Here is a 27,311-nt window from a genome sequence, read left to right on the forward strand (position 1 = left end):
ATAATTTGGCCTTTTATGTATCAGTCCATGGGGTCTCACAACAATATTTCTCGACAGTGTTGGATTTCTGATGAAAACGCGAGCAGTCTATTTTCTAGCCGACCTGGCTGGGGTGCGGGTAAGATCGACACCCTGTAAGAATGAAAACCGACACACTAAGTCGGGATGGAATCGATCATCAAAACAATTTCAAATGAAGTTACAACATAATTGATACTGTTTAATAACAGTCTTAGATATTTATGCTTGAATTCGTGCTTAGGATCACTCATAAACGATGGTTGAACAAAATTGTATATTTAGAACCATATCACCCCGTATCATATTTTTTTGGATAAAACATATAAAAATTACATGAATGTTAGTAACAAATTTACTAACTAATTTAAATATTGATCCACATTTCAATTTGTATTATTTTGAAAAGTTGATTATAACAGCAATTCAAAATTGAATGCGTATGGTGCACTAACGACAAGAAATTGAAATGGCCGTTTTCGTATGGTTACAAACTCCATGTTAAAAGGAGTAAAAATGGATCACAAAAGTACACAGAAAAAACCCTGATTAATCCACCTAGCGGTGATGATGCCTTTCTCGTGCATTATAAAAATAGTATTTTGGCCATTACTCTTGAGCCCATAGTCCGATCTGACCAATTTTCAATAGGAAACAATGGTAGAGTATCCTGCGTCGAATGCAACTTGTTGCGAGTAAATCGGTAAGTACCTGAAAAATGAGTGACATTTTTTTTGGGTGGTTGCGCACTGACACACACACATACACACAGGGGCAGCAGGGACTTTGTTCAAGGGCTTGACGACCCCTCCCCATGGCCACTGCGAGTTAGACCGGGACCATCGTCCCGAACCCCTAATCACAAGGCGTCAAGCGACCCGTGCCGAGGGGATGCATGGCCAGGGGGTGAAATAATAAGCTAGGCCTTTAACGGAGCCTGTGGGGTACCTGGGCACCCTCCACAGTAATTGTCCCTTACCGCGTCATGCTGGGCTCTGGCGTGGTGGACCTCTTTTCCCGAGCAACTCGTGGGACCAAAATGGAAAACCAAGTCAATTCTTCAATTAGTGGTAGTAGTGTAGGCGACAACCCCTTCGCAAGAGGTGGGTTGTTCAGGTCTCCGCCTAGGAGGCCAGAGGTAATAGTCGGCAGCTCAGTGCGCAGCGCCAGCGTGGGTCACTCAACCTTCCTCTCGGCTAGAAAAACACCGGTAGGGGTTATTGACGGCCCATGGCTTGTGGAGGCGATGAACCGCAAACGCGATGGGCTTTCGGCCTTCGAGGTGGCGACGGAACAGCTGAATGCCATCATCGACTTTGCGTCATCGAAGCATAATATCAGCAAGGACCTCAAGAGGAGCTTGCAGAAACTTCGAAAGTCGATGCTGGACGCCAAGCTGGAGAGGGCGGTCGGGACGGCCAAGTGTAAACCCGTGAAATCGGTGGAGTCGGGGTCTACCCAGACTGAGGCCCAAGGATTCGCGGACTCAGGCAAGGTCGAATCGACCGAAGGCGTGCCAGCGAAGACGGTGGTGCCAAAGTCTACCCAGACTGAGGCTCAAGTATTTGCGGGTACGTCGGGGGTGACTGCTCCAACTGAGCAGACACAAAAACGGGGGGGACAGTCTCCAGGGGATGAGCTCCCTGGGGCCGCTCCAAAACGCGGAGGGTTACTACCCCGAACAAGGGTAGTGGGGCTGGGAAGCTGAACCCCGGTCAGGTACCTCCAAAAAACGGGGGAGGAAGGACCTGGAAAGGTCCGTCCACTCAGGAAAGACGGTGGTAAGGGGTTCCGGCAGGCTGAAAGTTCTCAGCCGCACCAGACCAAGGAAATAGAGGGGGATGACGCCTCCTGGACCCTGGTCAAGAACAAGAGGAAACCGAAGACGTCAAGGGCCGAAAAGAAGGCCCAGGCGAATGAGGGTAGCAAGAAGTCTAGGGTAGGCGCCAATCGCTCCAGGGGCGATGCCCTAGTCATCACGGCGGACGAGGCTAAGTACTCGGATGTTTTGAAGGCGATGAGGAGTGACGTCAAGCTCGGTGAAATCGGCGCCGACGTACGTCGAATAAGACGTACCCGGATGGGCGAGATGATACTCGAGCTGAAGCGGGGCGTCTCGCAAAAGGGCGCCGCCTACAAGAAGTTGGCGGAGGAGGTCCTAGGCGAGACGGTCAAGATGAGGGCACTCACGACGGAGGTGAATCTAAGGGTTAAAGACCTGGACGAGATCACTGAAGTCGAAGAGCTCGTCACAGCACTGCGGCGACAGTGTGAAGTGGAGATGCCCACCGCAGCCGTTCGGCTACGGAAATGTCCGGCAGGGACGCAGGTAGCATTGGTTCGGTTATCTGCAGCGGACGCCTCCTAGGTAGTCAAGTGAGGGAGCGTCAAGGTGGGATGGTCGGTATGCCCTGTGCGCATATACGAGCAACCCGAAGTTTGCTTCAAGTGCCTGGAACCGGGGCACAAGCAATGGGACTGCAAAGGCCCTGACAGAAGCAATCTCTGCCGACGCTGCGGATTGGAGGGACATAAGACACAATGCTGCACGAACCCTCCCAATTGTTTGATTTGTTCCAGCAAAGCTGTGAACAGCAAGCACCCCATGGGGGGTTCGATGTGCCCGGCGTTTAAGCGTGCTGCAAAATCAAAGTGCAGGTAACGCAGCTGGCTTGCTCGGCCTCGCCCGAGTGTTTGGTGTGCGCAGGTTTAGAGGAAACGGTGGAACACGTGTTGTTCGTGTGCTCACGTTTTCGCGCAATGCGTGACCACATGCTTGCCACATGTGGTCTGGACACTACCCCGGACAACCTAGTTCGGAGGATGTGTAAAGATGAGGTTGGCTTTAACGCCGTTTTATCGGCTATCGCCGAAATCGTCTCGGAGCTACACAGAAGGTGGCGCGTGGACTCAAGGATGGCTAGTTCAGGCGCAAATAAGAGGTGGTCCAAGGGATCGGAGTCGGCTTCATGGGTCATACCGGTGGTCATGCTCTGTGGTCGAATTCGATCCTTTTATCGAACAAGTGACCGCGCGAAGAACAACAAGGTATCGTCGCTTTCGCGGCGTCGATCAACCGGGCGGGTTCCGAGCCCGAGGACGGAAAGGGGTCCTCGTCAAGGATGTCTGTTGAGCAGATTCCCCCTCCATTGTTTAGGAAGAAAAAAAAACACACATACACACACACACACACACACACACACATACACAGACATCACCTCAATTCGTCGAACTGAGTCGATTGGTATATAACACTATGGGTCTCTGGGCTTCCTATAAAAAGTTCATTTTTGGAGCGAACATATAGCCTTCACGTATACTTTGTAACAAATGTAATGCGCTTTCTAACTGAAAAGCGGCTTATTTTCTTTAAAATGAGAGTAAAAATCATCTCCGTAAAATGTTTGTATTTTATGTAAAAGTATTTTGTTTCGAGGCTGTGTGTAAAATTAATAGTACGCGCTTTCGTCACAGAAGATCAAGAAATGTTAAATCACCTTAGGTAAACAACACATAGCCGGCGCTGTGACACCGAACGATGGAAAGAGAAAACAAATGTTTGTATTTTTCTTCACTCACAAACAGTTTGTTTTCGTCTTTGAGAATCCCCAATCGAACAAAAGTAGTGCAGCGAGTGCAGCCGATGCAAATCGCGCTATGGTCAAGGCACAGACAAACAGACGTAACACTAGAAAAATTACCATCGACCATGACTTCAACGATCCATTTGAATTTGATTGATTGCGCAATTCACAACTAGAGGCGCTAGTGTCGTAATCCTTCGGGTTTGACATTTCACTCCAGCGCCTTCTGGTGACGATGTCATACGAAACATCGTTTCGTGTAACATGCTCGCAAGATAGAGTAGTTGAGCGATGGATTTTTCAGAAAAATGTTCAAGCTGTTACGTCTGTTTGTCTGTGGTCAAGGTTTTGGTGGTAAGTAACACTTTAGTGCTTTAATTAAGACTTTAATACATTAAAAAAGTGTCACTTGAGATGTTGTTTTTTTAATCTTATGAAAGTTATCAAGAAATTATTTATTTACAGCATCTTTCCGACTCTTCTATTCTTCCGGCGCAGCAAACTTTACCCGATATGGCGATGGTGAAATCGAGCCCCCAAATGTCCTGCAGTGGCCACCTAATCAGCATTGTCTTCAATCAACATATCGAGAATAATCTATGGAAAACTGAAGTTGATCGCCTGGACATAAATTCTCACCCAAATAAATAAATAAATTATGTTAATGTAAAATAAAAACTAACAATTATCAATAATAAGAATCCATAAATTTTCCCTATTTTATTCTTTAATGGTTTGACAGTATTAAAAAACTATAAATGAAACATACGTTTTATCAATTTAAAAGTATTCGAATTTTATTTTTCATAGTTTCTATTTGACAGTTCTACAATTGAATTTTAAAAGTTCAAACTTCCAATTTGATATATGGGTCATTCCATACCAAGTGACCGAACCACTTGTAATCGACTTTCACCGATTTTAATCAAATTTCGTGGATTTGTTTATCTATCGATTATATGTAAAAATCCAAATTTATTTGATGATTGGACAACCCCTCGGCAAATGGGAGCACCCCCCGTTTTTGACGATTTGTAAAAACCATATTTTTGAACAACTCATATCTCGGACAGTTTTTAAGCTACAAATAACTTCTTTTTATGCATTTTGAAGAGAATTCTTCAAACTTTTTGAGAAAATATCGATTTTGAGTAGAAGTGTTGCCAACTCTATTGTTTTTGCGTTTTAAGTATAAAATCGTATTTTTCTGCCAATGAGTATATTTTTATTTAAAAAAGCAATGGGTAATGTTTTCAACATAACCGCGAGTAGACGTAGGACTTGTATAAACGTAACGTTTTTACATTTAACTTCTAACTTTTGGATCTATGGAGTTTGATTATATGTATTGATATTGGAAACGACAACTTCCATGCCGTGTAGAATTATTAGCAATTTGTTTATTCAAAACTTCTGGAAATAATACTAATAATAATACTAATACTACTAATAATTAAATACATAATTGAAATTGCTTTGTTTCTAACTATTAAGCCCTTAATTACTCAAGCAAATGTAGGGCATTTATAGATTTCTTATTGATGATAGTATTTCAAGTTTAAAAATTCTATTTATAAAATTTTCAGACTTGGGCAAAATGTGCTATTTTAGGGGAACTGTCCCGTTTTCCAAACAAAGAAATACAGCACCAATTTCGTTGCTTTTTTGCTAACATGCGTGCTTACTGCTGAAAAAATCACAACAATAAGAAACAAGTTGAGGAGCAGTAACCCTACTAAAATAGAGGAGGTACTGTTAATACGTCAACGAAAAATTATTTAATGTTTTGATTCCAAACTTCGAGTCTACGTCAAGTATAATAATACAATTTCTCAGAAAAAGAAAAACAAAGAATAAGATAAAGTTTATTTAAATATTCTTCTAGAAGTTATTTTTTGCGAACTTTCTTAAAACATTAACATGTAATACAGCAAAATGCTCTAATATAAAAGGGATATTAACGCTATTGCTGATTATGCATCTTTAATTGCAAATGCCTTCTGCAAAAAAATAAAAGTAATTATTTTAATCAAAATTTTATTTTCATCAGTGGTTTTTTTTTGCTGGGGAATTAGAACTGTTATAGTATTACCATGTTTTAATATACTTGTTGTTTAGTACCAAGCACAACTTAACATATGGTCAGTCATATGACATGACTCGTTCCCATCCCAATCATGTGGATTATGAAACCAATTACCTGGATGAGCAGACCAAATCTCTCTGATTTTATTCTTCTTCAGTCACCACCGCTGCACTCGCTGCCTCAGACATCATCGGCCTCTAGCCGTGAACTCCGAGCGATGCGATGGGCGATTGCATCCAGCGCAACCGACTCCACTGCATCCGACCATCATCAAACACAGTATGACAAAAAAATGCGCCCACTTCTTTCATGCATATTCGCAGACCCACCACCCACCGACAGTTCTACCGCTGGTAACTGCATGCTGTCGCTGTGTAGGTAAACACAGCGAACGAACGAACGAAACGAAAATGCGCAAGCAAAAAGCACGTCAATACGCGCTGCTGTCACAAATTGTAATGACTCGCACACGGCAGGCACTGGTTCTTTTATACACAAAGAAAATCTTCCGGTAGACGCGTAGGCCCGTGACATACCGCATTCTGATGTCCGTGTTAGGAATGCACGGGATTGGTTACATATGAAGTTTTTACTGGTTTTGACAAGAATTGAATTTTCAATAGCTTATCGTTAATAATCTTAAGGTTCAATGAAATAGTCAAAATGGTGGAGAGTTTCCGAGTCGATTGATATATAAAACTTAAAAATCCATCGAAAGATAAAGGCGCTAGTAACGTTCAAAATCTTCCCTTCCAGCGTAACGCTCTCGATTTCCAAAAATCTAAATGACACCCAGTATAGTAAAGAAAGACGTAAGTCCTACGTCAAAATAACACCAGCATCGTGTTCTCCAGAAAATTTTGTTTAAGAAACACTCGAAACCCCAAGGTACTATGAGCCGTTCTCGAGTTATGGAGTTCGGAATATTATATGATTCGTATGGAACTTATCAATCACTTAAGATTTTGTTATGTATACTGAATCTTTACCTTTTATGGAATTGCCAAGAATTCGAGGATATTGTTTTCTTCAAATAAATTGTAAAACATGTAACTTGAGCCTTTGAATAGAAATTAATGTACTTGGCAACGTAGTCACTTTGGAAGGAATAGGTTTTCTGTATTGTTGTAGAGCGTACTATTAAACTATTACTCACATAGATACTATATTATTTCACCTGCTATGAGAAGATTTTTTTTAAATTTTATAAAACATTTATTAATTTCGAAAGCTCTCGGCTCATATGCCGTTGAGCATTACGGAGCCGAAATCTTTATACTATTTTATTCTTACAAAATAACGTTAGATTAAGTGAACCGAAAGACTCGTGTTTCAATCTGGATTAGGGAATATAGTATCACAGTAGGGAAGGAGGAAAAGGAATAATACTAAATTTATGACGATGATGAAAACATTGATGAAGTTCTTGTTTCATTACTGTTACGGGACATAGAAATGAAACAAGAATTTCATCACCGTTAAACAAATATTTTCTTAAAAACAACAAAGGAAAAACATACGAGAGGCAATTACGACAAAAGAAACGATATTGTTATATAAAAAAAACCCTGATTAATTTACCTAGCGGTAATGGCGCCTTTCTCGTGCATTATAGAAATAGTATTTTGACCATAACTTTCGAGCCCATAATCCCAACCAGTAAAAGTAAATAATAGGAAACAATGGGCCAGGATTTCCTGTAAAATGCAACATGGTGCGAACAAATCGGTTAAGGGCAAGCCAGTAAATAGTGGACGAGACTTTTTTACTCACACACATATACATACACATACACACACAGACATCACTTCAATTCGTTGAGCTGAGTCGATTGGTATACAACACTATGGGTCTCCCGCCTTCTGTAAAAAGATTGTTTTTGGAGCGAACATAAAGCATTTCGGTACACTTAGTGTACGAGAAAAGTAAAAATAAATTAGCTCATAAGCAAGTAGACTTTCACTATGTTATTGTGGAAAAATAATGTATGAAAAGGCAAATCATTATGTAAATGGTATTTGTACGTACAGAAGGAGAGGGTTAGTGATTTGTGACAGGTGGGAGGTAAGAGGGTTGAGAATGGCGAAAAACGTTGGATGCAATTTTTAAACGTATTTTGTAGCTATATAAAAGGGAGAAGAAGACCTTAATGTCAATACTAGTCCACTAGAGCAGAATTATCCACGAAAAGTTTTTATCTTACTACTACTTTATCAAACCCACACTTCACAGCACGCAAATGTGATTTGACGATAGCCATGAGCTCTCTCTAACTCACCATGTAATCAAAAATTGTCAACTGTGTGTGTATATTATCAAAGTATGAAAATAGTAGACCAATAACAAACATCATAAAAATGGTCTTCTTTGAGATAATGATTTTATTTGCTGTATTTTGAAAATAAATGGATAATATTTGCTGTTTAACGGCCAATATACTTTCGCTATATTTTTTGCATTTTATACTCCTAGAGAATTCAGATTTTCGTAAACCATGTGACATATTGTTTTAATTTTTAAAAGTTGACCCTAAAGATGCCGAAAATCTTTGCAGAAGAAGAAGCCTTGCTGGAACGACGACTAGAATTGTTTATTCTACCAGTACTGCCAAACTACGTGTACCAATAATTCAACTGAGTGTTATTTCAAAAATTTTAATCTTTTAGTGCTGAGGAACAAATTGAAGTTATTCAGATCAATTTTTAATGGAAAATTCCTGAAAGAGAAATGGTTTTTCCGTCTAACAAGGACAGTGGGATCATAGCCCACCGAAGCGGCGGTTACCCTTCAATACCTTTTCCGAACTAAATCTATCACATGTTGTACATATGCATAATCGAGTTTCAGATGACAGTTGACCAGATAGTGCTGGCAGAAACATTGATTTCTTGCATATGATTTGAACAATCAATCTCCAAAGCGTTGTAATATTTCCAGCAATGCTTATTCTTCAGCAAACTCTTTCAGCATCTCTCAGTATTGAGTCAGATGATTGAATTAACGATAAAATAAAGCCGCTAGGAGCAAAAATGCAAAAAATACATTTTTCCATACTAATCTCCATATAATTTTCAAACGCGATGCTGTAAGTGGGGAAGCAACCAATCGAGCTGTGTATGTGTGTTATGTATGTGTCAATGCGTATATGTGTGTATGTTCGGAAATCAATAAAAAAAATCTACAATGTTCACAGTGAAAAAAGGACTTTTCATTTTTTAAATCCTGTATCTCAAAATCGGAACATAGTACCTCGGGGTTTTAAGCGTTTCCAATGTAAAAATGGTCAAAGAACACGTTGGTGAGGTTATTTCCTGAATAAAAATATACTCATTGGGTAAAAAATGCATTTTTCACACAAAAACTTAAAAATTGTTCATTTGGCAACACTGCACATCAACAAATTATTTTTTTATAAATTCCTTGAAAAATCTTCTTTCGAATGGTTACCTTAGATTCATTATAGTCCTCACAGTTCCAGAGATATGTACAAAACAATATGATGAGTTTCAAACATTTGTCCGAAAAGGGGGATGGTCTAATTAATCGTGGGGAGGTCCAATCACCACGAAATTTTGGTTTTTGGGGTATTACCCATACATAAACAATTGGTCAAAATTTCATTCAATTCTAAGAAAGTCGATTGCACGTTTGCATTTTTTCTCGGTCACTTCATATGGAATGACCCATATGATAACCTTACCGATTATGAATCGAAAGTTGACGAACGTTTATTTTAATGATCCGCGACTCTCTACGAAAAAGAACCAACGAAACTTTTTATTTTAACCAACGGTTTTTTTAATTCGATTAACGATTTTTTTTGTGTGTACAACACAAGAGAGCGGATTGAGCAACAACCTTAAAAATACGATTCTTTTTTCAGTGATTTTGTTATTCGAGCTGCAGATTATCCTTGATGCCTTCATATTACCCCCTAGACCTGTGACGCCTAATGATGATTATTGATTATGCTAGCAGAATCAATCTCTGACTTTTTTATATTCTCCGGCCCTTTTTTACCTAGTCCAGTAAACAGAGGAACTTTGCGATTCGAAGGCAGGTGTCGAACTTGATTACATACTGAAAATCAACTAGTTATTGTCAAAAAAGCTTATTCACCGATACCAAAATTTTACATAACTCATCTCGTCAAAGATCAATGTTATTTTTGGTTTATTTTGACTGTAACTCATCTCCGTTAGTTACAAAATAGCTAGAAATACAAGAAATCGAAAATTTATTCAAAATACGTCAACATTCTATCAGATAATCACCTGATATCAGATATTTGAAGTGGTGTCGATTTCACCCGCAGTGTCGGTCTTACCCACAATTCCCCTACTCCGAGTGCTTGCAAGTCCTCTTGATGGCAGTTTCTTCTGGAGCCGGTAGTAGCCCAGGGAAGCTGTTTTCGTCTTTCCATAGCTCTACGTGGTCTATACTGTCGTATGCCGCCTTGAAATCAATGAACAGATGGTGCGTTGGGACCTGGTATTCACGACATTTTTGAAGGATTTACTGTACAGTAAAGATCTGGTCCGTTGTCGAGCGGCCGTCAATGAAACCGGCTTGATAACTTCCCATGAATTCATTGAACACTAATGGTGACAGACGACGGAAGATGATCTGGAATATCACTTTGTAGGCGACACACTTCAGCTTGTTGCCTTTCTTGTAGATGGGGCATATAACCCCTTCCTTCCATTCCTGCCTCGAGATGCTGCGCGTATGCAGTGGCGACATCAGGTTGCTTCAGTCGCTCTTGGTCGTACCGCGGCGGTCGTCGGTACCGAACATTGTTGATGACGGATAGTTTTGGGCGCAGTTTAACCATCACCAGATAGTGGTCAGGGGCTGCGAAATGGTGAGTTGACATCCGGGAAGGGGCGCCTGACATAGCTCTGGTCCTCACAAGTTCCAATACTCACGCTTCCACGGGTCTTCCGATGACAATTGACCGCCAGCTAAGGGTTGCGTACTTAGCTGGTAGTGCAGCCTGGGCACTGTTGTCCTTCTGACATCAGCTAGAGTGAGAGGGTGCGTCCTGTGGGGTCTGCCTAGGGTGTGGTGGGGTTCGACAGTGGGCTCTGTTGAACTTCTATAAAAAGCTGCATGTGTCCCCAGGCCCTATCAAAGCGACCGTGTACCGCTCAAAGCGCACTAGCCTAGTCCTGGTGTTGGGTGGGACTTTAAACCAATTTGACCCGACTGACCGAGCGTCTGTTCACAGAGGAGGTGCGGCTCCAACAGCGTCTGTTCTGGCATCCAGCGGCTGAGTATGAAATGCTATTCCCCGGAAGCTATACCTGAGATGGCAGCCCCATCCTGGTGGATAGGGAACCTTGGGCCAACAACCTACTGTTCCCGAAACATCAATTTGTTCGAGAATCCGATAATGAAAGAATACGGACTGATTTTACGGCGACGATTCTTAGCGCGAAACAACGGACACGAATAGGAACATGGAACGTTTTAACCGTAGCCCAGCAGGGTAAATTGGCACAACTTGCCAATGAGGCACGCCGCATGAAGCTTGAGATCCTGGGACTGAGTGAAGTCCGTTGGCCAAACTTTGGAGAAAACAGAACGCCGCCGGGAAAAGTTCTGCTATACTCTGGTTTACGAGGTGAACACGCTCCCCGGCATCGCGGAGTTGGCTTCCTACTAAGCGCTCAGGCACACTCTGTGCTTATGATGTGGGAACCTATAAGTGAAAGGATAATCGTTGCCAGATTTAGAACACGGGTCCGAAACCTTACTATAATCCAATGTTATGCGCCAACCGATGCTGCCGATCTGCAAGACAAAGAGAACTTCTACAGTCAACTCAATGCCGTCGTAGATAGAATTCCGAAGGGTGATATCAAGATCTGTTTGGGCGACTTCAATGCGAAGATAAGATCCGACAACTCGAACTATGAGCACATTATGGGACGCCATGGTCTCGGATAAATGAGCGAAAACGGAGAGCTGTTCGCAGAATTTTGTGGTAATAACGACATGGTGATCGGGGGATCGCTCTTCCCTCATCGACCGGTTCACAAGGTCACGTGGGTCTCCCGTGACGGCTTTACAGAAAATCGACCACATCTGCATCAGCCGAAAATGGAAACGGAGCCTTCTTGATGTACGGAATAAACGTAGTGCCGATATCGCGTCTGATCATCACCTCCTCATCGGCGAAACACGCCTGCGCATTGCGCGGATTCGTCGGCAGGAGGAAAGAGTTGGACGACGATTCAACACACGCCGACTAGAAGATGCCACGGTGAAACGGTCCTTCGTTGAAGAACTGGAGACGCGTGCTGCAGATATTCTGGAAGGTGGCAGCGAGGAAGACCAATGGACCGCCATCAAGAATGCCTTCATCACCACCAGCGAGAATAATCTGGGCGAACTACGCACCCAGAGAAAAGAATGAATCACTTTTTCAAGTGCCAGCCAGGCCATCACCACCTCGGCATGATCTGCCTAGGATCCGACGTATAACACGCGTCAATACCGAAGTTCCATCACTGCTAGAGATTCAAACAGCCATCCAAAGCATGAAATCGAATAAAGTCCCAGGGGTCGATCGCATATCAGCCGAGATGCTCAAAGCTGACCCCATGACATCCGCTCAACTACTGCATTGTTTATTTCGTAATATCTGGGACACCGCGATTTTCCCGGTCGACTTAGTGAACGGTATCTTAGTGAAGGTGCCCAAAAAGGGTGACCTGAGTGTATGCGATAACTGGCGAGGCATTATGTTGCTGTGTACTGTTCTCAAAGTTCTGTGCAAAATTATCCTAGCCCGGATTCAGGAGAAGATCGATGCGACTCTCCGGCGGCAGCAAGCCGGATTCCGTGCCGGAAGATCCTGTGTGGATCATATTGTCACGCTCCACATCATTCTGGAGCAGGTCAACGAATTCCAAGAGTCCCTTTACTTGGTATTCATTGACTACGAAAAAGCTTTCGACCGTCTCAATCACGAGAATATGTGGGGCGCCCTGAGACGCAAGGGAGTTCCTGAGAAAATCATCGGCCTCATCGAGGCACAGTACGAGGCCTTCTCGTGTAGAGTGCTGCACAATGGGGTCTTGTCCGACCCTATCCGGGTCGTAGCTGGTGTGAGGCAAGGATGTATTCTATCACCGTTACTGTTCCTCATCGTAATCGACGAGATTCCGGTAGATGCGATTGACCGTGAACCAAACCGCGGGCTGTTATGGCAGCCTATAACCATGGAGCACCTAAACGAATTGGCGGATGATGTTGCACTCCTCGCGCAACGGCGCTCTGATATTCAGAGTAAGCTCAACGACCTTGCCGAGCGCTCCTCTTCGGCAGGTTTAGTCATCAACGTCAACAAAACCAAATCGTTGGATGTAAACACGGTGACTCCTTCCAGTTTTACAGTAGCCAGGCAACCAGTGGAGAATGTTGAAAGCTTCCAATATCTTGGTAGCCAAATGGCATCAGACGGCGGTACCAAGATCGACATAGGCGCACGGATCAAGAAAGCAAGGGCTGCCTTTGCGAGTTTAAGAAATATCTGGAACGCACCATAATACGAATTTTCAACTCAGCGGGACATCGCAGCAGAGGTAGACCCAGAGGCTCATGGCGGCGAAGCCTCAATAAAGAAATAAAAGAGTTCGACTGAAATCTAACCTGGCAACAGGTTAAAGCGATAGCCGGGCAACGCTCAGGATTGAGATCTTTCAAGTCGGCCCTTTGCACCACCGGAGGTGTACAGGATCCATAAGTAAAAGTAAAGTAAGATAGTGGTCAGAGTCGATGTTAGCGCCACGATATGTCCTGACGTCCATAGTGTCGATAGCTTAGATAGAGAATGTGTAAATTCAATACAATCATAAATAGGGCACTGCACGAACAAATCTTTTTCTCTTTCGTTAGTAACTGTCAATTTTGACAGTGAGTGACCATCAGTGTTGGTAAAAACTCAAAATCTCAAAACTCATGGATGATTCAAATCAAGCGTGAGTTGAAACGCACCCAACTCAGCACCTAAAAACTCATGGATGAGTTGAATTATCCATTTATAATCATCGTAGGTTTTCTTTTGTTCTCCTTCGTTAAAAACAATTAATTGACGTTTGTCGCATAAAATATTAGACGCTCTTTTATGCATAAGCAATAAATTGCCCCCAAATGAACTTCAAATGCGTTTTTAAAGCAAAATGATTTTTTGGCAAATGAGTGAAATGATGCGTTTTAGCATGAAAAATTCAAGCGTGATGCATTCCTTTAAAATCGCAGACGATTTTGTTCGCACGGGAGCGCTCATTGATTGAGATTTATGAGTGATTTTACCAACACTGGTGACCATGTTGTTTTCTAATGTCTATGCAGTGAGAAAGAGATAGGGCTCAGCTGTGTAGCACCCTACACGGAAGAAAAAAAGTACCCAAAATTGAGTACTTTTAAACTTACTTTTGAGTTATTTTTTCTCTTCGCTTTCATCCACTCTTTCTTTTGTTGTCAAAAACAAAAGAGCCAAACAATCCAACGACGCCAGTTCAATACGGGAAGCCAATTTTGAGTTTTATTACCTGAGGTCAAAATTGAGTGAATTAAACTTAAATTTGGGTCAATAAATTTTCAGTTGGGTACTTTTTTAACATGGGAGTAAAGGCAAACTACTTCGACCCTACTTACTCAATTTTGGCTTCCCGTACGGATGTTCGAGGTTGGGTGAATTAAACTCACTATTGGGTAGTTTATTTCTTCCGTGTATAGAAATCGATCTAAAGTACCGCAAACCAAACAATTGACAAGCGGGATAATTTACTGACAACCCCTAATCAACGCAGTGTCCGTTCTGCTTCTACTAATAAAATTTATTACACACAGCTAATAAGTCCTACTTTCTAACCCACCAAATATCAGGACCTACCCGATCAATAATGCATAACAAAATTATAACAAGGGGAGTTATTTATTTCAGAAAAATATTGTAACAAAATGTGTTATAAAATTGGCTGGTTAGTTGTTAAAATAACAAACATTATATCAAAAATACCTCTAGCTGTAACACAATTAGAACAGAGGTTGATACCTTCATATCAACATTATAACAAACGTTGATATATTTTTTTCTATACAAAAATCTACTTTCAAGGTAATTGCCTACATCACGGATAGAAATCTGTTACGCTACTACGACAGATTTCCATCCATAATGTAGGCAATTAACTTTGTTCCAGCTATGTATTAATATCGAGCGGGTTCAAGTTATACTGAAGGTAATAACCTCCGACTTTTTTTCCAATGTCTACAAAAAATGTAGGCAATTATTTTGTGAAAATATAGAGTAGAGTGGGGCAAGAGTACGCACTTAGTTTTCAATCGATCATGTGGCCCTTATGAAGCAAGCTACTGCATATCAATTCAGTGTCGATGATTCATATACTCTTCCTTCATGTTACCCAGTGGAAAAAATATTGAAATTATTGAGATTCGTTTTAGTAGAACCCTTATTGCAAGACAAGTGAAAAACGCACTCTTACCCCACCGGTGGGGTAAAAGTGCGCATCGGGTGGGGTAAGAGTACGCATTTATCCAATCATGTGCTTTAAGTATATATTAACACAAATAAGAGTTAATAACATTTAATTGATGTTTAATGAGCATATATTAGGGAATGTTTAAAGATTACGTAACTCTTAATGGGGGAGGGGGACCTAAAAATGTGCACTTTCATCGAAAAACCATTGTTTTTTTATATATACCAAAAACTACAGAGGTAAAAATATATATCAGGTTTCGCGTGGCGTATACAAAGGCATTTTCCTTGAAGAAAGTTCACCAATCACGTAATGTAAAATTTGGCTTTTTCATCAACCGCCCCCCCCCCTCCCCCTCTAGCTTACACTATTTGTATGAATCCTCTAAAAAATATATGGATCGTCACACATCTCGCAACCCCTCCCAGCTAAACGTTGCGTAATTTATGAATGTTTCTTTTGATTAAATGAAATTGTGTTTTCGTACTATGTTTAGGTGTACAACAAGACCTAATACAATTTCATTATTTCGCTTCAGTGCTTTGTTCGCTTAAGTCCTTTCTAACACCGAATTACTTCAACTTAAAAACTTGTGATAATTTCAAATTCTGTCCCTTTTTTCTTAGTTGTGGATCTTTACGCTTTGGAAGAAGTCTTATTTCGGCCGGAGATACGGGTTTGACATCATAACTTGAAGATTCATATGCGTACTCTTGCCCCACCGGATCCTGCGTACTTTTACCCCACAGTCCCAAAAAATATTCAAGTAATGGTTTTGACTTCTTGGAAAACCAACCGGATTGGTGTTCTGTACCATAAAGTACTCTATACAATAGGTTATCGAAATGGTATAATGTTCACCTGATTGAACGTATATATGGTAATGAAATACTAGTTGCGGAAATCTAATTATTTTTAGCAAAATGACCAAAAAGTTATCTAACTCCATATCTCCCTTGTTGTTTATTCAAATCGTTTACAATTACACATGATAATAGTTGGCCAGAATACCTGTCAAACTGATGCAGTGCTGCTAGTTTATCTTTTTTTATTACTTCAAAAAATCGAAAACGTACTCTTACCCCACGCGCACTCTTGCCCCACTCTACTCTACATAACTAATGATGTTATGATTTTGATATGAAATAAAACTGGCCGAAGACACATTTTTATCGAATTATCTAATTATAAAACACGTTGTTTTAAATAACAACAATTGATAGAATTGAGTTATGATTTTGTTATGCATTCCTGATCGGGTAGGAAGACCATTGGGCTAGTTATGCTTAGAGTGACTCGCTAGTGCTCGAACAACGATTAATCGCCCCTAACATCGGGAACCAACGTTGCAGTGAGCTGCACCTCCTCGCAGTGAACAGACGCTCGATCAGTTGGTTACCGGATCTTCCCCAAGGTTACTCGAATCCGGCTGGCAACACGAGAAGGCTAAGAGTAGGAGTTTGTGGGGAGGAAGCTAAGACAACTCAATGGGGTCTATTTCGTTCACTCGCCATGCACAATAAAGGGAGAATAGTCTATTATGTACCTCTTAAGGATTTTCGATGTTTTCACCAATAAAAACAATAACACCGAATCACTTCAACGTGCAGCTGCACAATTTACAAAACCAGCTAAACCTCACAATAAACTCCTATTGATAACAACAAATATGTTTTAAAAATGGGTTGTGGGCAAAACGCCTGAAAGGGGATGTAAAATGACTGAATTGCATGTGAAATTAAGGTGAACGCATGGTTGTTTGTTTTGTCTTAATGGATTTCCGTTGAGACATAACAAGCTTACAGGTGAGGTGAAAGAATCATAAATCGTGAAATTTAGGGAAAAATTAAAGTGATATTGGTCAATGTTTCCATTGCAGCACGATAATGAATAGTTATTGGATTGTAACGGTAACAGTTACAACAGTTTTTTTTTCAACACTGCTTGAGGTATAATCGAGGGTATAATAATATCGATTTGCTATTGCGCGTCGATCTCGTAGATAATCGGAACAAAACTGAAAAAAGATTTGGAGAGCATTTTATAGCTATAACTATTACTCCTTTGTGATACTATTAATCGAGATGAAATTACTAGAGGATTGATTTTTTGCAGATTGCTGATTTCATAAGCTATAATACACCTGAAATTAGTCGTTTCAAAAAATCGACTACGACATGAATATCAGTATATGTATTACACGGACAAGTTATATAGTACTTACCGCACTCCTTTCATTGGGCTTGAAATTCAGCGTGTTGATTACGGTTGACATTGGGATTGGAAACATAAATATTGAAAGCTACTAAGTTGATCAAGGCCTTTTTTTAATAAACACTTCCAATATATTATGCACTTTTTGTTAAAATTCAATCCAGAATTCACTTATTCAAATGCTATCAAATATTCGTCGATTATACATGCAGATAACTCTTTTTGAAGAAGACCGTCACCTATTAACACGACCGAAAAAAAATCATCGACTGACTCGAGAAAACAAATCCTACACCTCCGACTGTGATTGAGTAAGCATGAGTTCAATTCGTTAGCATCAACATCGTTCAACGGTAACGAACATGTGAAGTGTAGAGGGAACTCGGTCTCTAGGTAAAGGGCAAATCGTTGTCAATTTCGCTACGATTTTTTTTAAATTGCTCGGATTGCGTATGGTGGCATTCAGTTTTGAAAAAAAATGTGACCACAACAGTTGTCCATCTTTGCACGTTCTTCTTCTTCTTCTTATTGGCATTACATCCCTAGAATCCATTACAGCTCATTAAAAACCCAGATTAATCCAAGTAGCGGTGATGGCGCCTTTCTCGTGCTTTTAAAAAATAGTTTTTTGGCCATAACTTCCGATCTGGCCAATTTTCAATAGGAAACAATAAAGAGGCTGCACTCATAACACAGAGATGAAGTGTCAAAATTGGAACAGCGCATTTGCTGTCAAATAGGTTGTTCCAATCGAGCACAAGGTTGTTAAAGGTAGGAGTATTGCGTCTCTTTGTTTTTAATCCAGGCTCGTTAGGAAACAATAGGACCGAATTCTGCGTTGAATGTAACTGTTGCGAGCAAATCGGTTGAGGATAAGTGCCCGAAAAATGGCCAGGGGGTGAAATAATGAGCTAGGCCTTTAACGGAGCGTGGCGTGGTGGAGCTATTTTCCCGAGCAACCCTTCGCAAGAGGTGGGTTGTCCAGGTCTCCGCCTAGGAGGCCAGAGGCAATTGTCGGCAGCTCGGTGCGCAGCGCCAGTGTGAGCCACTTAACCAGCTACGCCGATAGAGGTTATAGACGGCCCATGGCTTGTGAGGGCGATGAACCGCAAACGCGATGGGCTTTCGGCCTTCGAGGTGGCGACGGAACAGCTTGATGTCATCATCGACTTTGCGTCATCGTAGCATAGTATCAGTAAGGACCTCAAGGGGAGCTTGCTGAAACTTCGAAAGTCGATGTTGGACGCTAAGCTGGAGAGGGCGGTCGGGACGGTCAAGTGCGAACCCGTGAAATCCGTGGAGTCGAGTTCTACCCAGAGTGAGGCCCAAGGATTCGCGGGCTTAGGCAAGGTCGAATCGACCGAGGGCGTGCCAGCGAAGACGGCGTTTAAGCGAGCTGCAAAATCACAGTGCAGGTAACGCAGCTGGCTTGCTCGGCCACGCCCGAGTTTTTGGTGTGCGCAGGTTTAGAGGAAACGGCGGAACACAATAAACGCAATTGAAAAACGCTCACTTCTATAAACATTGAAAATGCTAGACTTCTGAGTCCATAGTTTGATATGGCCCATTTCTAATAGGAAACAATGAAATAGAATTACCTGACCTATTAAACTTGTTGTAAGTGTTATGTATGTGTTTAAAACCCTGGATTTTATTACACATTTTCTGGCAATACTGCCTTTCAGTTAATAAGAATACGAATTTTGTTATACTGCAGTCTCGTCGGCGTTTTCTATTACTCGATATTTTAATTCGTTCGATATCCGATATTAACAATAAACGTTGCTAAATGTAATCGCGGCTACCCACTCTTTATCGAGATCCCGAAATATCCAACATTTTGGTGTCAGAAGTGGGATTAAAAGGCAAAAGTTTTCCGGTCGAAAGTAACGCGTTCGTTTCGGTCTCGTTATAATCAAGATGGCTAACGAAGAGCTAATGACATCTCTTACGCAGATTTTAGCCAATGCCCTAAAATCCTCCATGGAAGCTATGGCGGCAGATCCCGCCAGAACAACTGCAACCCAAGTAAAGCCGCCCTCGTTCTCTGTTTCCGAATACCGTTCAGTGGACAATACCTCCGTATCAGATTATTTTAAACGCTTTGAGTGGGCATTACAGCTAAGCTGTATTCCACCTGCTCAATATGCACATTATGCACGAGTACATATGGGAACGGAGCTAAATAATGCCATAAAGTTTTTAGTGAGTCCTGGCGATCCGGAAACCCTCTCATACGACGATCTACGTACTACATTAGTCGACCACTTTGACCAGGCGAAGGTACGATAAGTATACGTAGAGAGTATCAAATTCCGTAAAATTGTTCAGCAAAACGGCGAATCAATCTGCGAACGGCTAGACCATCGTCGGTTGCTGAGGCGACCAATAAGTTAGGTTATGAAAAACCGAAAACACGTAAAGTGGACTCTTCCTCACAAAATCCATGGCAGAAGTGTAGTGACAATCAACAATCAGAACAGAGTGTGTGTCGCGGCTGTGGTGGTAATCATACCCGAATTCAGTGCAAGTTTCGTGATGCTAAGTGCTATAATTGTGAGCAAAAAGGTCACATTTCCAAAGTGTGTAGATCCAGAAAGTAGAAATCAGATCAAACCGCTTGTCAAGTGCAAATGGAAGAGCTACCTGATTCCCAAATAGACAAGGTCTATTCGTTAGCAAAAATCCACTCCGTCAATACAACTGGGAAACGAGTCATACACGTCATCATCGACGGTCAAAAACTGGACATGGAAGTTGACACCGGGGCTCCGTGTGGAATCATAAGTGAAACCAAACTCCGCACAATAAAACCAACTTTCACGCTTCTGAAATCTGATCGACAGTTCTCTAGTTATACTGGCCACCGTATTCGGTGTTTGGGTCGCCTTCCAGTGAGTGCCACAATCGGTTTTACTACACGCAACGTCGATTTGTATGTGGTGGCTCAAGATTATGATACTCTGTTTGGTAGAGAGTGGATATCCGAATTCACTGGTGAAGTGGATTTGAACATGCTGTTCGCTGAAAGTAGTGCAGTACATGCGTTAAGGTCAACTTCCTCCGCGGTCTCCGTGGACCATCAACAAGCACTGTCTCAGTTGCTGGACAACTATGATAATGTTTTCAGTGACAGTCCGGGAACATTGAAAGGTCCACCGGCATCAGTGCATCTGAGACCGGGAACATCACCAATATTCGCAAAAGCACGGGACGTACCGTTGGCATTAAAGAGCCAGTACGCGGAGGAAATCGATAGAAAGTTAGCCACAGGTGTCTACAAACGAGTTGATTACTCTGAATGGGCATCTCCTACGCACATCGTTGTGAAGAAGAATGGAAAATTACGTATTACCGGTAACTACAAGCCCACGGTGAATCCCCGAATGATCATCGACGAACACCCGATACCAAAAATTGAATCAATCGAATGAGTGGAGCCAGTCTATTCTGCCACTTGGATGTAACGGATGCTTACACTCACCTCACAATCGACGCTGAATTTCAACACATCCTAACACTGAATACTCCAACACATAGGGGAGGAGAAGACCACCAGCTGTCATCGCATGAGCATTATGACCGCACAATTCGTAGTTGCTACTCCGTGATTGACTAGAACTTGCGAAATTGTGCAGAGAACACAATAAATGGGGCTTGGGACTAGCTACCCATTCTCAATGTACACGTTTCGGGAGCTCAAATATCTAAAGTCAATAACGGCGCCGGCCACGTCCTTACGGTCATATAGGACGGGGAGGATTGTTAGTCCGACTCTCGTTGCTACTAGAGACCGAGAACACCTCTGCATCTCCACGATTGTCTTGGGATAGGATATCGTTTTAGTTACAAAGGATAATTTATCTGGATTCACTTCGGTAAGTGATGCGATCTATGGGATGGGAAATAACACTCTCGCTGTCTGAAACTTTCACTTTCTGATTTATTCACTCACCCGCGCAAAGCAGAACAAAATTATGACGACCGGCCGATCGTTTTGCCTTCCGCACAAAGCAAAACTAAACTTCGACGACCGGCCGATCCGCTGACTGGACAAACACGACCGGACAAGAAACAACCTTTCCCTTTCTGATTCATTTACTCACCCGCGCAAATCAGAGTAAAATTACGGCGACCGGCCGATCGTTTTGCCTTCCGCACAAAGCAAAACTAAACTTCGACGACCGGCCGATCCGCTTACTGGAGAAACACGACCGGATAAGAAACAAACTTTCACTTTCTGATTTATTTACTCACCCGCACAAAGCAAAACTAAACTAAACTAAAGACCACCAGCTGTCATCGAGAGAAAAAGTAGAATCATTGAAATTTCACACGGTGTGGTATAGGACATGAAGTTTATTTTTGTTATAAAACAAAAATTAAGGACGATTCTCAAAAAAATCTTGGTTTACGGGGTTAGAATTTAAAAACCACACAAAATAGACATGATATCTCGAATTTTATATTTTTTTTTAATAGGCAGTTAATGCTTAAGATTATTGAATTTCTAACCCCACAAACTAAAAATTGTTTGACAAAAAAATTCTATAACGTTCTAGAGACATTTTAATTCTCATTTTCTATATCATGCCATGTCAAGTTTCCAAGGTTCTACTTTTTCTCTAAACTCTTCCAGAAGGCAGCACTGATGAAGAACCTCCCCCATGGTCTAGTGCGACCGACGAGAGTAGTCTACGGAGCTGCGAACATCCCTGCGATCTGGCAACGTCGCATGGAAAGTGCTTCAAGGGTTGCCAAATGTGATAAATTTTTTCGACGATATTATTGTGTTTGCGGACTGTTTTGAAAATCTACTTACTGCACTAGCTGCAGTTTTCGATCGACTGAAGTATCACGGTTTACGATTGAACCGTTCGAAGTGTGTATTTGCCACCCCGGCTCTCGAATGTCTGCACTCCAAATAATCTAAACGTTGTTTCCACCTGATTTTTCAGGTACATTTTACGTGCACACGTAACCGCAAATGCTTCAGAAAATTCAGGTGAAACTTACGTGTCCGGTGAATACTATCCAAAACTCAGGTACAACTTACCTGATCTTCATGTAGAATGAAAATTTTATCGAAAAATCAGGTAAAAGTTACGTGAATTTCAGGTGGAAAAAATCTACGTACTTTTTCAGGTGGAAACAACGTGCAGATTTTTTTGGGTGTGGGTCACAAGATTGACGCTACGGGATTGCATAAGTCGGACCAACATATTGAACCTGTAAGAGATGCACGTCGTCCATCGAATGCAGATGAATTACAGCTGTTTTCGGGAAAAGCAACGTACTACAACGCGTTCATTCCCAATCTATCCACACGGTCTCGATGTTTTCGTGATATGTTGAACGCAGTCTTTCCAATGCATGGGATCCAGAAACAAGTGCCGCATACGAAGACATAAAACTAGCAATCATTTCGCCGCAAGTACTGATGCCGTATGATCCCGATCTACCATTAATATTGGCTACGGATGCAAGCAAATTTGGATTAGGTGCTGTTCTCTCTCATCGCGTGGCAAGCGGAAGAGAACGTCCGATAGCGTACGCTAGCTGCTCTATGTCTGCTACTGAACAGCGCTACCCACAAATAGACAAAGAGGCTCTCGCAATTGTATGGGCAGTTAAGAAGTTTTTCTACTACCTGTATGCTCGAAGATTTACTCTAATAACGGATAACAAGCCCTTGGCTCAAATTTTGCATCCAGCCAAATCTTTACCAACACTCTGTATCAGTAGAATGGCCAATTATGCTGATTATTTGGCACACTTCAATTTTGATGTTGTGTACAAATCCACGAAGGAGAATGTTAATGCAGATTACTGCTCTCGAATTGTCCGTACACCGATGATTGCTAAGAAACTATCTGCTACTGAGGGAAGAGAGAGTGAAGACGATGAGTTTGACTTGTTTACGATGCATCAAATATCACAACTACCGATTCGTGCAGAACAGATTGCTCGGGAGTCTCGCAAAGACCCTAGTCTGGGTAAAATAATACAACTCCTGGAAACTGGCGCAGATTTAACAAGGTACGAATACAAAGCACCTGAAGCCAAATACACTCTCGCTGCCTGTTGTTTACTTTTTGAACACCGTGTAGTTATACCATCTGTTCTTCGTCAGTTTGTCCTGGATGACCTCCATGTGTCGCACATTGGTATTGTGAAGATGAAGGGACTTGCTCGTTCGTTTGTTTACTGGCCGGGAATAGATGCGGACATCGAAAAAGCAGTGAAATCTTGTTCCGCATGCGCTCGTCAAGCACATCTTCCTCCAAAGTTTAGTGACCACCACTGGCAGTACCCCAAAGGTCCCTGGGAAAGGATTCACGTTGATTATGCTGGTCCGGTTGCAGGCTCCATGCTGCTGATTATAGTCGACGCCTATAGCAAGTGGTTGGAAGTGAAGGTCACCAATTCAACGACAACTTCAGCGACGATTGGAATTTTGGATGAGCTGTTTTCACGTTATGGAGTACCCGTTATTGTTGTTTCGGATAATGGTCCACAATTTGCAGCTGCTGAATTCAAAGATCCTCGTCTACCTTGCAAGTATACACCGTAGAAACGTAAGTTCATTCCGAAAGGAGGGAATAAATGTTATGTATGTGTTTAAAACCCTGGATTGTATTACACATTTTCTGGCAATACTGCCTTTCAGTTAATAAGAATACGAATTTTGTTATACTGCAGTCTCGTCGGCGTTTTCTATTGCTCGATATTTTAATTCGTTCGATATCCGATATTAACAATAAACGTTGCTAAATGTAATCGCGGCTACCCACTATTTATCGAGATCCCGAAATATCCAACAGTAAGTAAAGTATATAGTAAGTAAGTAAATTGTAAGAATAAGTGTCACAAAAATAAATAAATTTTTGGATTACATTTTACGAATGAAAAATTAGTCTCCGAGCTCCTATAAAAAGTTTGTTTTGCCTTTCTCGTACAGCAAAATTGTACCGAAAGGCTATATGATCACTCCAAAAACGAATTTCTGATAGGAGGCCCGGAGACCCATACTGCCGTAATCTGGAAAAGTGACGTATACGCCATTTTCCAAAAATGGTGTTAACGAGTACTACTCATCGAGCTCTTTAACAGAAAAATGAAAAACATGCATGTTGTAAAATGGCTGTTACGTCACTTTTTCAGATTACGGCAGCATAGTGTTATATACCAATCGACTCAGCTCGACGAACTGAGGTGATGTCTGTATGTGTGTGTATGTGTTTAAATTTTGTAGACACACTTTTTGGAACTTATCATTGTCCGAATTACTTGTGAACTTTGTGAAAACAGATCCGAGGTTCATCTCAGTTCCATAATATTGTCATTCCTGGTATGCGTGTGTCGGACAGTAATCTGGTGAAAATGGCCCTCGATAACGATCCGACGGGAACACGAAGGCAAGGTGCGCAGCGAGCAAGATAGATCGATCTGGTGGAAGATGATTTGCGGACCCTCCCATAGACTGCGTGTTTGGCAAGGTACAGCCATGGACAGAGCTGAATGGAGATGACTGTTACGTACTGCAGAGGCCACTTCGACCTTTGCTGAGTAAATAAATAATAACGTCGACTAATCAATCATATGCATCAAAAAATCAAACACAATAAACAGCATTATACAGTTTCTAATTACTTACGTTTATTTCAATAGAGCTTTATTTTAGGATTAATATATTTTACATATTCCAAAAAAAAAAGATTTCAATAATTACAGTATCGTTACTTTATTCGCTTCGGATTAGTGTAATATTTTCATGCTCTGCAGCTAGCAGATGTTTCATAAAGTAATAGAATCAACACGATTTGCAGGATTTAGATCAATTCGCAAAAATTGAGTCATTTTTTCGTATTATCGATATCAGTCGAGCGATTGACTCGGTTTGCGACATAGACCCCAAAAGTTGTAAATAAAATATTATTATTTCACTTTGATACGATGAAAATAAAATAATAAAATATCACCTACTAATCAGAACAGCCAACATAATGTTCTCATACGATAAAGCCAACTATTCGTGGCTTTTACATAAGAAGTACTTCGGATAAAACTAAAATTTGAATGAGAAAAAACGGAAATGCTGGCGTAGAATTGAATCATTTGATCGAATTGCAAGTAGCGACTCAGTTCATGGCTCGCTCCCTAAAATATTCCAGCCGCGTACGGATCGTCACTGTGGCGTCCGAACTTGTAAATTATCGACGAGAAGAAAATGAAAATATTATGCACCAATAGGGCGTAGCCTGGTCCTTTTTCCGTTTTATCATCGTTGACGGCAAACTCGGCAATCATGATCCAAATGGCGGCAATGATCGAGGCAAAGCCCAGCACGAAGCCCACAAACAGGAAGACTTTAATTCCGCTCTCACCGAGAACACCTCCGGTATAGCCGGCGCCGCCGTGAAGCTGAGGGTATGAAAAAGTGGGTTTATTAGTACAAAACAATCGCGAATGTCGCTTCGAATGCACTTTAGAACGATTGGAGGGATGAAATTTCTGTCAATGCCAGAAATTACGAAGAGTAGTTATTTTAATGGTTGAACTGAAAAACGGTATTAAGTCAAGGAAGCAAACAAATGTTAAAGGATTTTAAATGCTCCATCAGACCTAAGCGATTCTGTCACCGCGATTCTATTGTTAGATCGCTGCAGACAATGGTTCCATTTACGTTCCCATACCAATGGCGACAGAATCGCTGCCGCCAAGCAATAGAATCGCGTTGCGTGTGTTTGGGGAAAGTTTAATTCCATTATTTAAAAAAACTGAATAAAGAGATAGAACCAATTCAGTCGTCTAACGTGCATTCCCAGTATAAATCTATTAGGCCTAGTCCATTGCATACAATCATTCAATGTTATTTACTTGTGAAGCTTTTTTTCTGTACGCAAGAAACAAAGATCGATGACTCACCATTTCGTTGGAGATGGAATTAACCATGAAGAAGCTGATCGTGGCCAGAATACCGCAAATATAGTAGGAAAAGTCCCATGACTTGGGATGCACTGCCGCCGTATCGATTGCAATCCACCATCCGGAGAAGAACTGGAGAAAGGAAAACAGGAAGTGAAAATAAACATTCTCTTCTTGGGGTAATTTAATTATCGGATGTCGTCGCGGTCTTGACAACTTCGCGAAACTTACCAGGAAGGAAGCGATCAGCGTCGCGACGATGTTTCTCCTGGGGACATTTTCGACCCAGTACGATTGTCTGATTCTGTCCATTATCGACATTTTGGATGTCTACTTACGACGGATCGAGTTTCACCTTATGCTTTGAAATCACTTACTTGACTCGACAGCTCACTTTTTCTAGCACATATTTATCCGTGTTTTATCGAGATCTCTATCACCGTTTTGCTGCAGTCGATAATGAACAGTGAAATTCTCAACGATAAACGATAGAACTAATATATTTTAAATTTTTCTAATGCGATAATGCTTTTTTTTCAAAATCTTCGTCTTGCAGAGTCTGATGTTTGGGATTGTTGTCAAAGCTGCACTCGAGAGTTGAGAGGATGAGTTCTTGGAGTTGATTGCTGGAAACGTCAAGCATTGAGAGCTCACTTGCGAGCTCACTGGCTTTGAACGTACACTCAGGAAAATCGACACATACTTTATGGCAAAAATCCATGTATTTTGAAATATGCATTTCATGCGTCGGCATATACTTAATTGCATACAAATTCACACATGGATACTATGACCCACATGGATAGCATGTGTGAAAACTCATGCAATGCATGTGGGCGCATGGAATATATGTGTCGAAAATATGGAATCCATTCCGCTACCCCCATTGCAAAAATCCATGTGTGAACTCATGAATATAATGAGGAGTTTTTTGTGAGTGTACTTTTTAGCATTCGTTTCTGAAGG

The 27,311-nt window shown here is 41.5% G+C and overlaps 3 protein-coding genes across 4 annotated transcripts in view; 1 reads left to right on the plus strand and 2 right to left on the minus strand.

Annotated features, from left to right (window-relative positions):
- LOC134209273 (calcium-binding protein E63-1) overlaps positions 1-17,658 on the minus strand; it is a 370,945-nt gene extending 353,287 nt beyond the window's left edge. Inside the window, exon 1 of one of the 2 annotated variants that reach the window (XM_062685253.1) lies at positions 17,428-17,658. Coding sequence is in view for 1 of the 2 variants with exons in the window: in XM_062685261.1 (XP_062541245.1) it covers positions 17,428-17,493 (66 nt within the window). In the remaining variant the exon portion in view is untranslated. The remainder of the gene's footprint in view (positions 1-17,427) is intronic. The other variant, XM_062685261.1, reaches the window with a different exon arrangement.
- Positions 17,659-23,163: 5,505 nt separating this feature from the next.
- On the plus strand, positions 23,164-23,991 carry LOC134209053 (uncharacterized protein K02A2.6-like). The gene has a single exon (XM_062685034.1). The coding sequence runs from the start codon at positions 23,164-23,166 to the stop codon at positions 23,989-23,991; it is 828 nt and encodes a 275-aa protein (XP_062541018.1).
- Positions 23,992-25,051: 1,060 nt separating this feature from the next.
- Positions 25,052-26,948, minus strand: LOC134214567 (transmembrane protein 50A). Its single transcript, XM_062693913.1, has 3 exons — positions 26,577-26,948; positions 26,346-26,477; positions 25,052-25,841 (listed from the first exon to the last, which is right to left on the minus strand). The coding sequence occupies exons 1-3, from the start codon at positions 26,664-26,666 to the stop codon at positions 25,578-25,580; spliced, it is 486 nt and encodes a 161-aa protein (XP_062549897.1). The 5' UTR covers positions 26,667-26,948; the 3' UTR covers positions 25,052-25,577.
- Positions 26,949-27,311: the final 363 nt, after the last annotated feature.

The sequence above is a fragment of the Armigeres subalbatus genome, chromosome 2, assembly GCF_024139115.2.
Source record: "Armigeres subalbatus isolate Guangzhou_Male chromosome 2, GZ_Asu_2, whole genome shotgun sequence".
Classification (NCBI taxonomy): Eukaryota; Metazoa; Arthropoda; class Insecta; order Diptera; family Culicidae; genus Armigeres; species Armigeres subalbatus.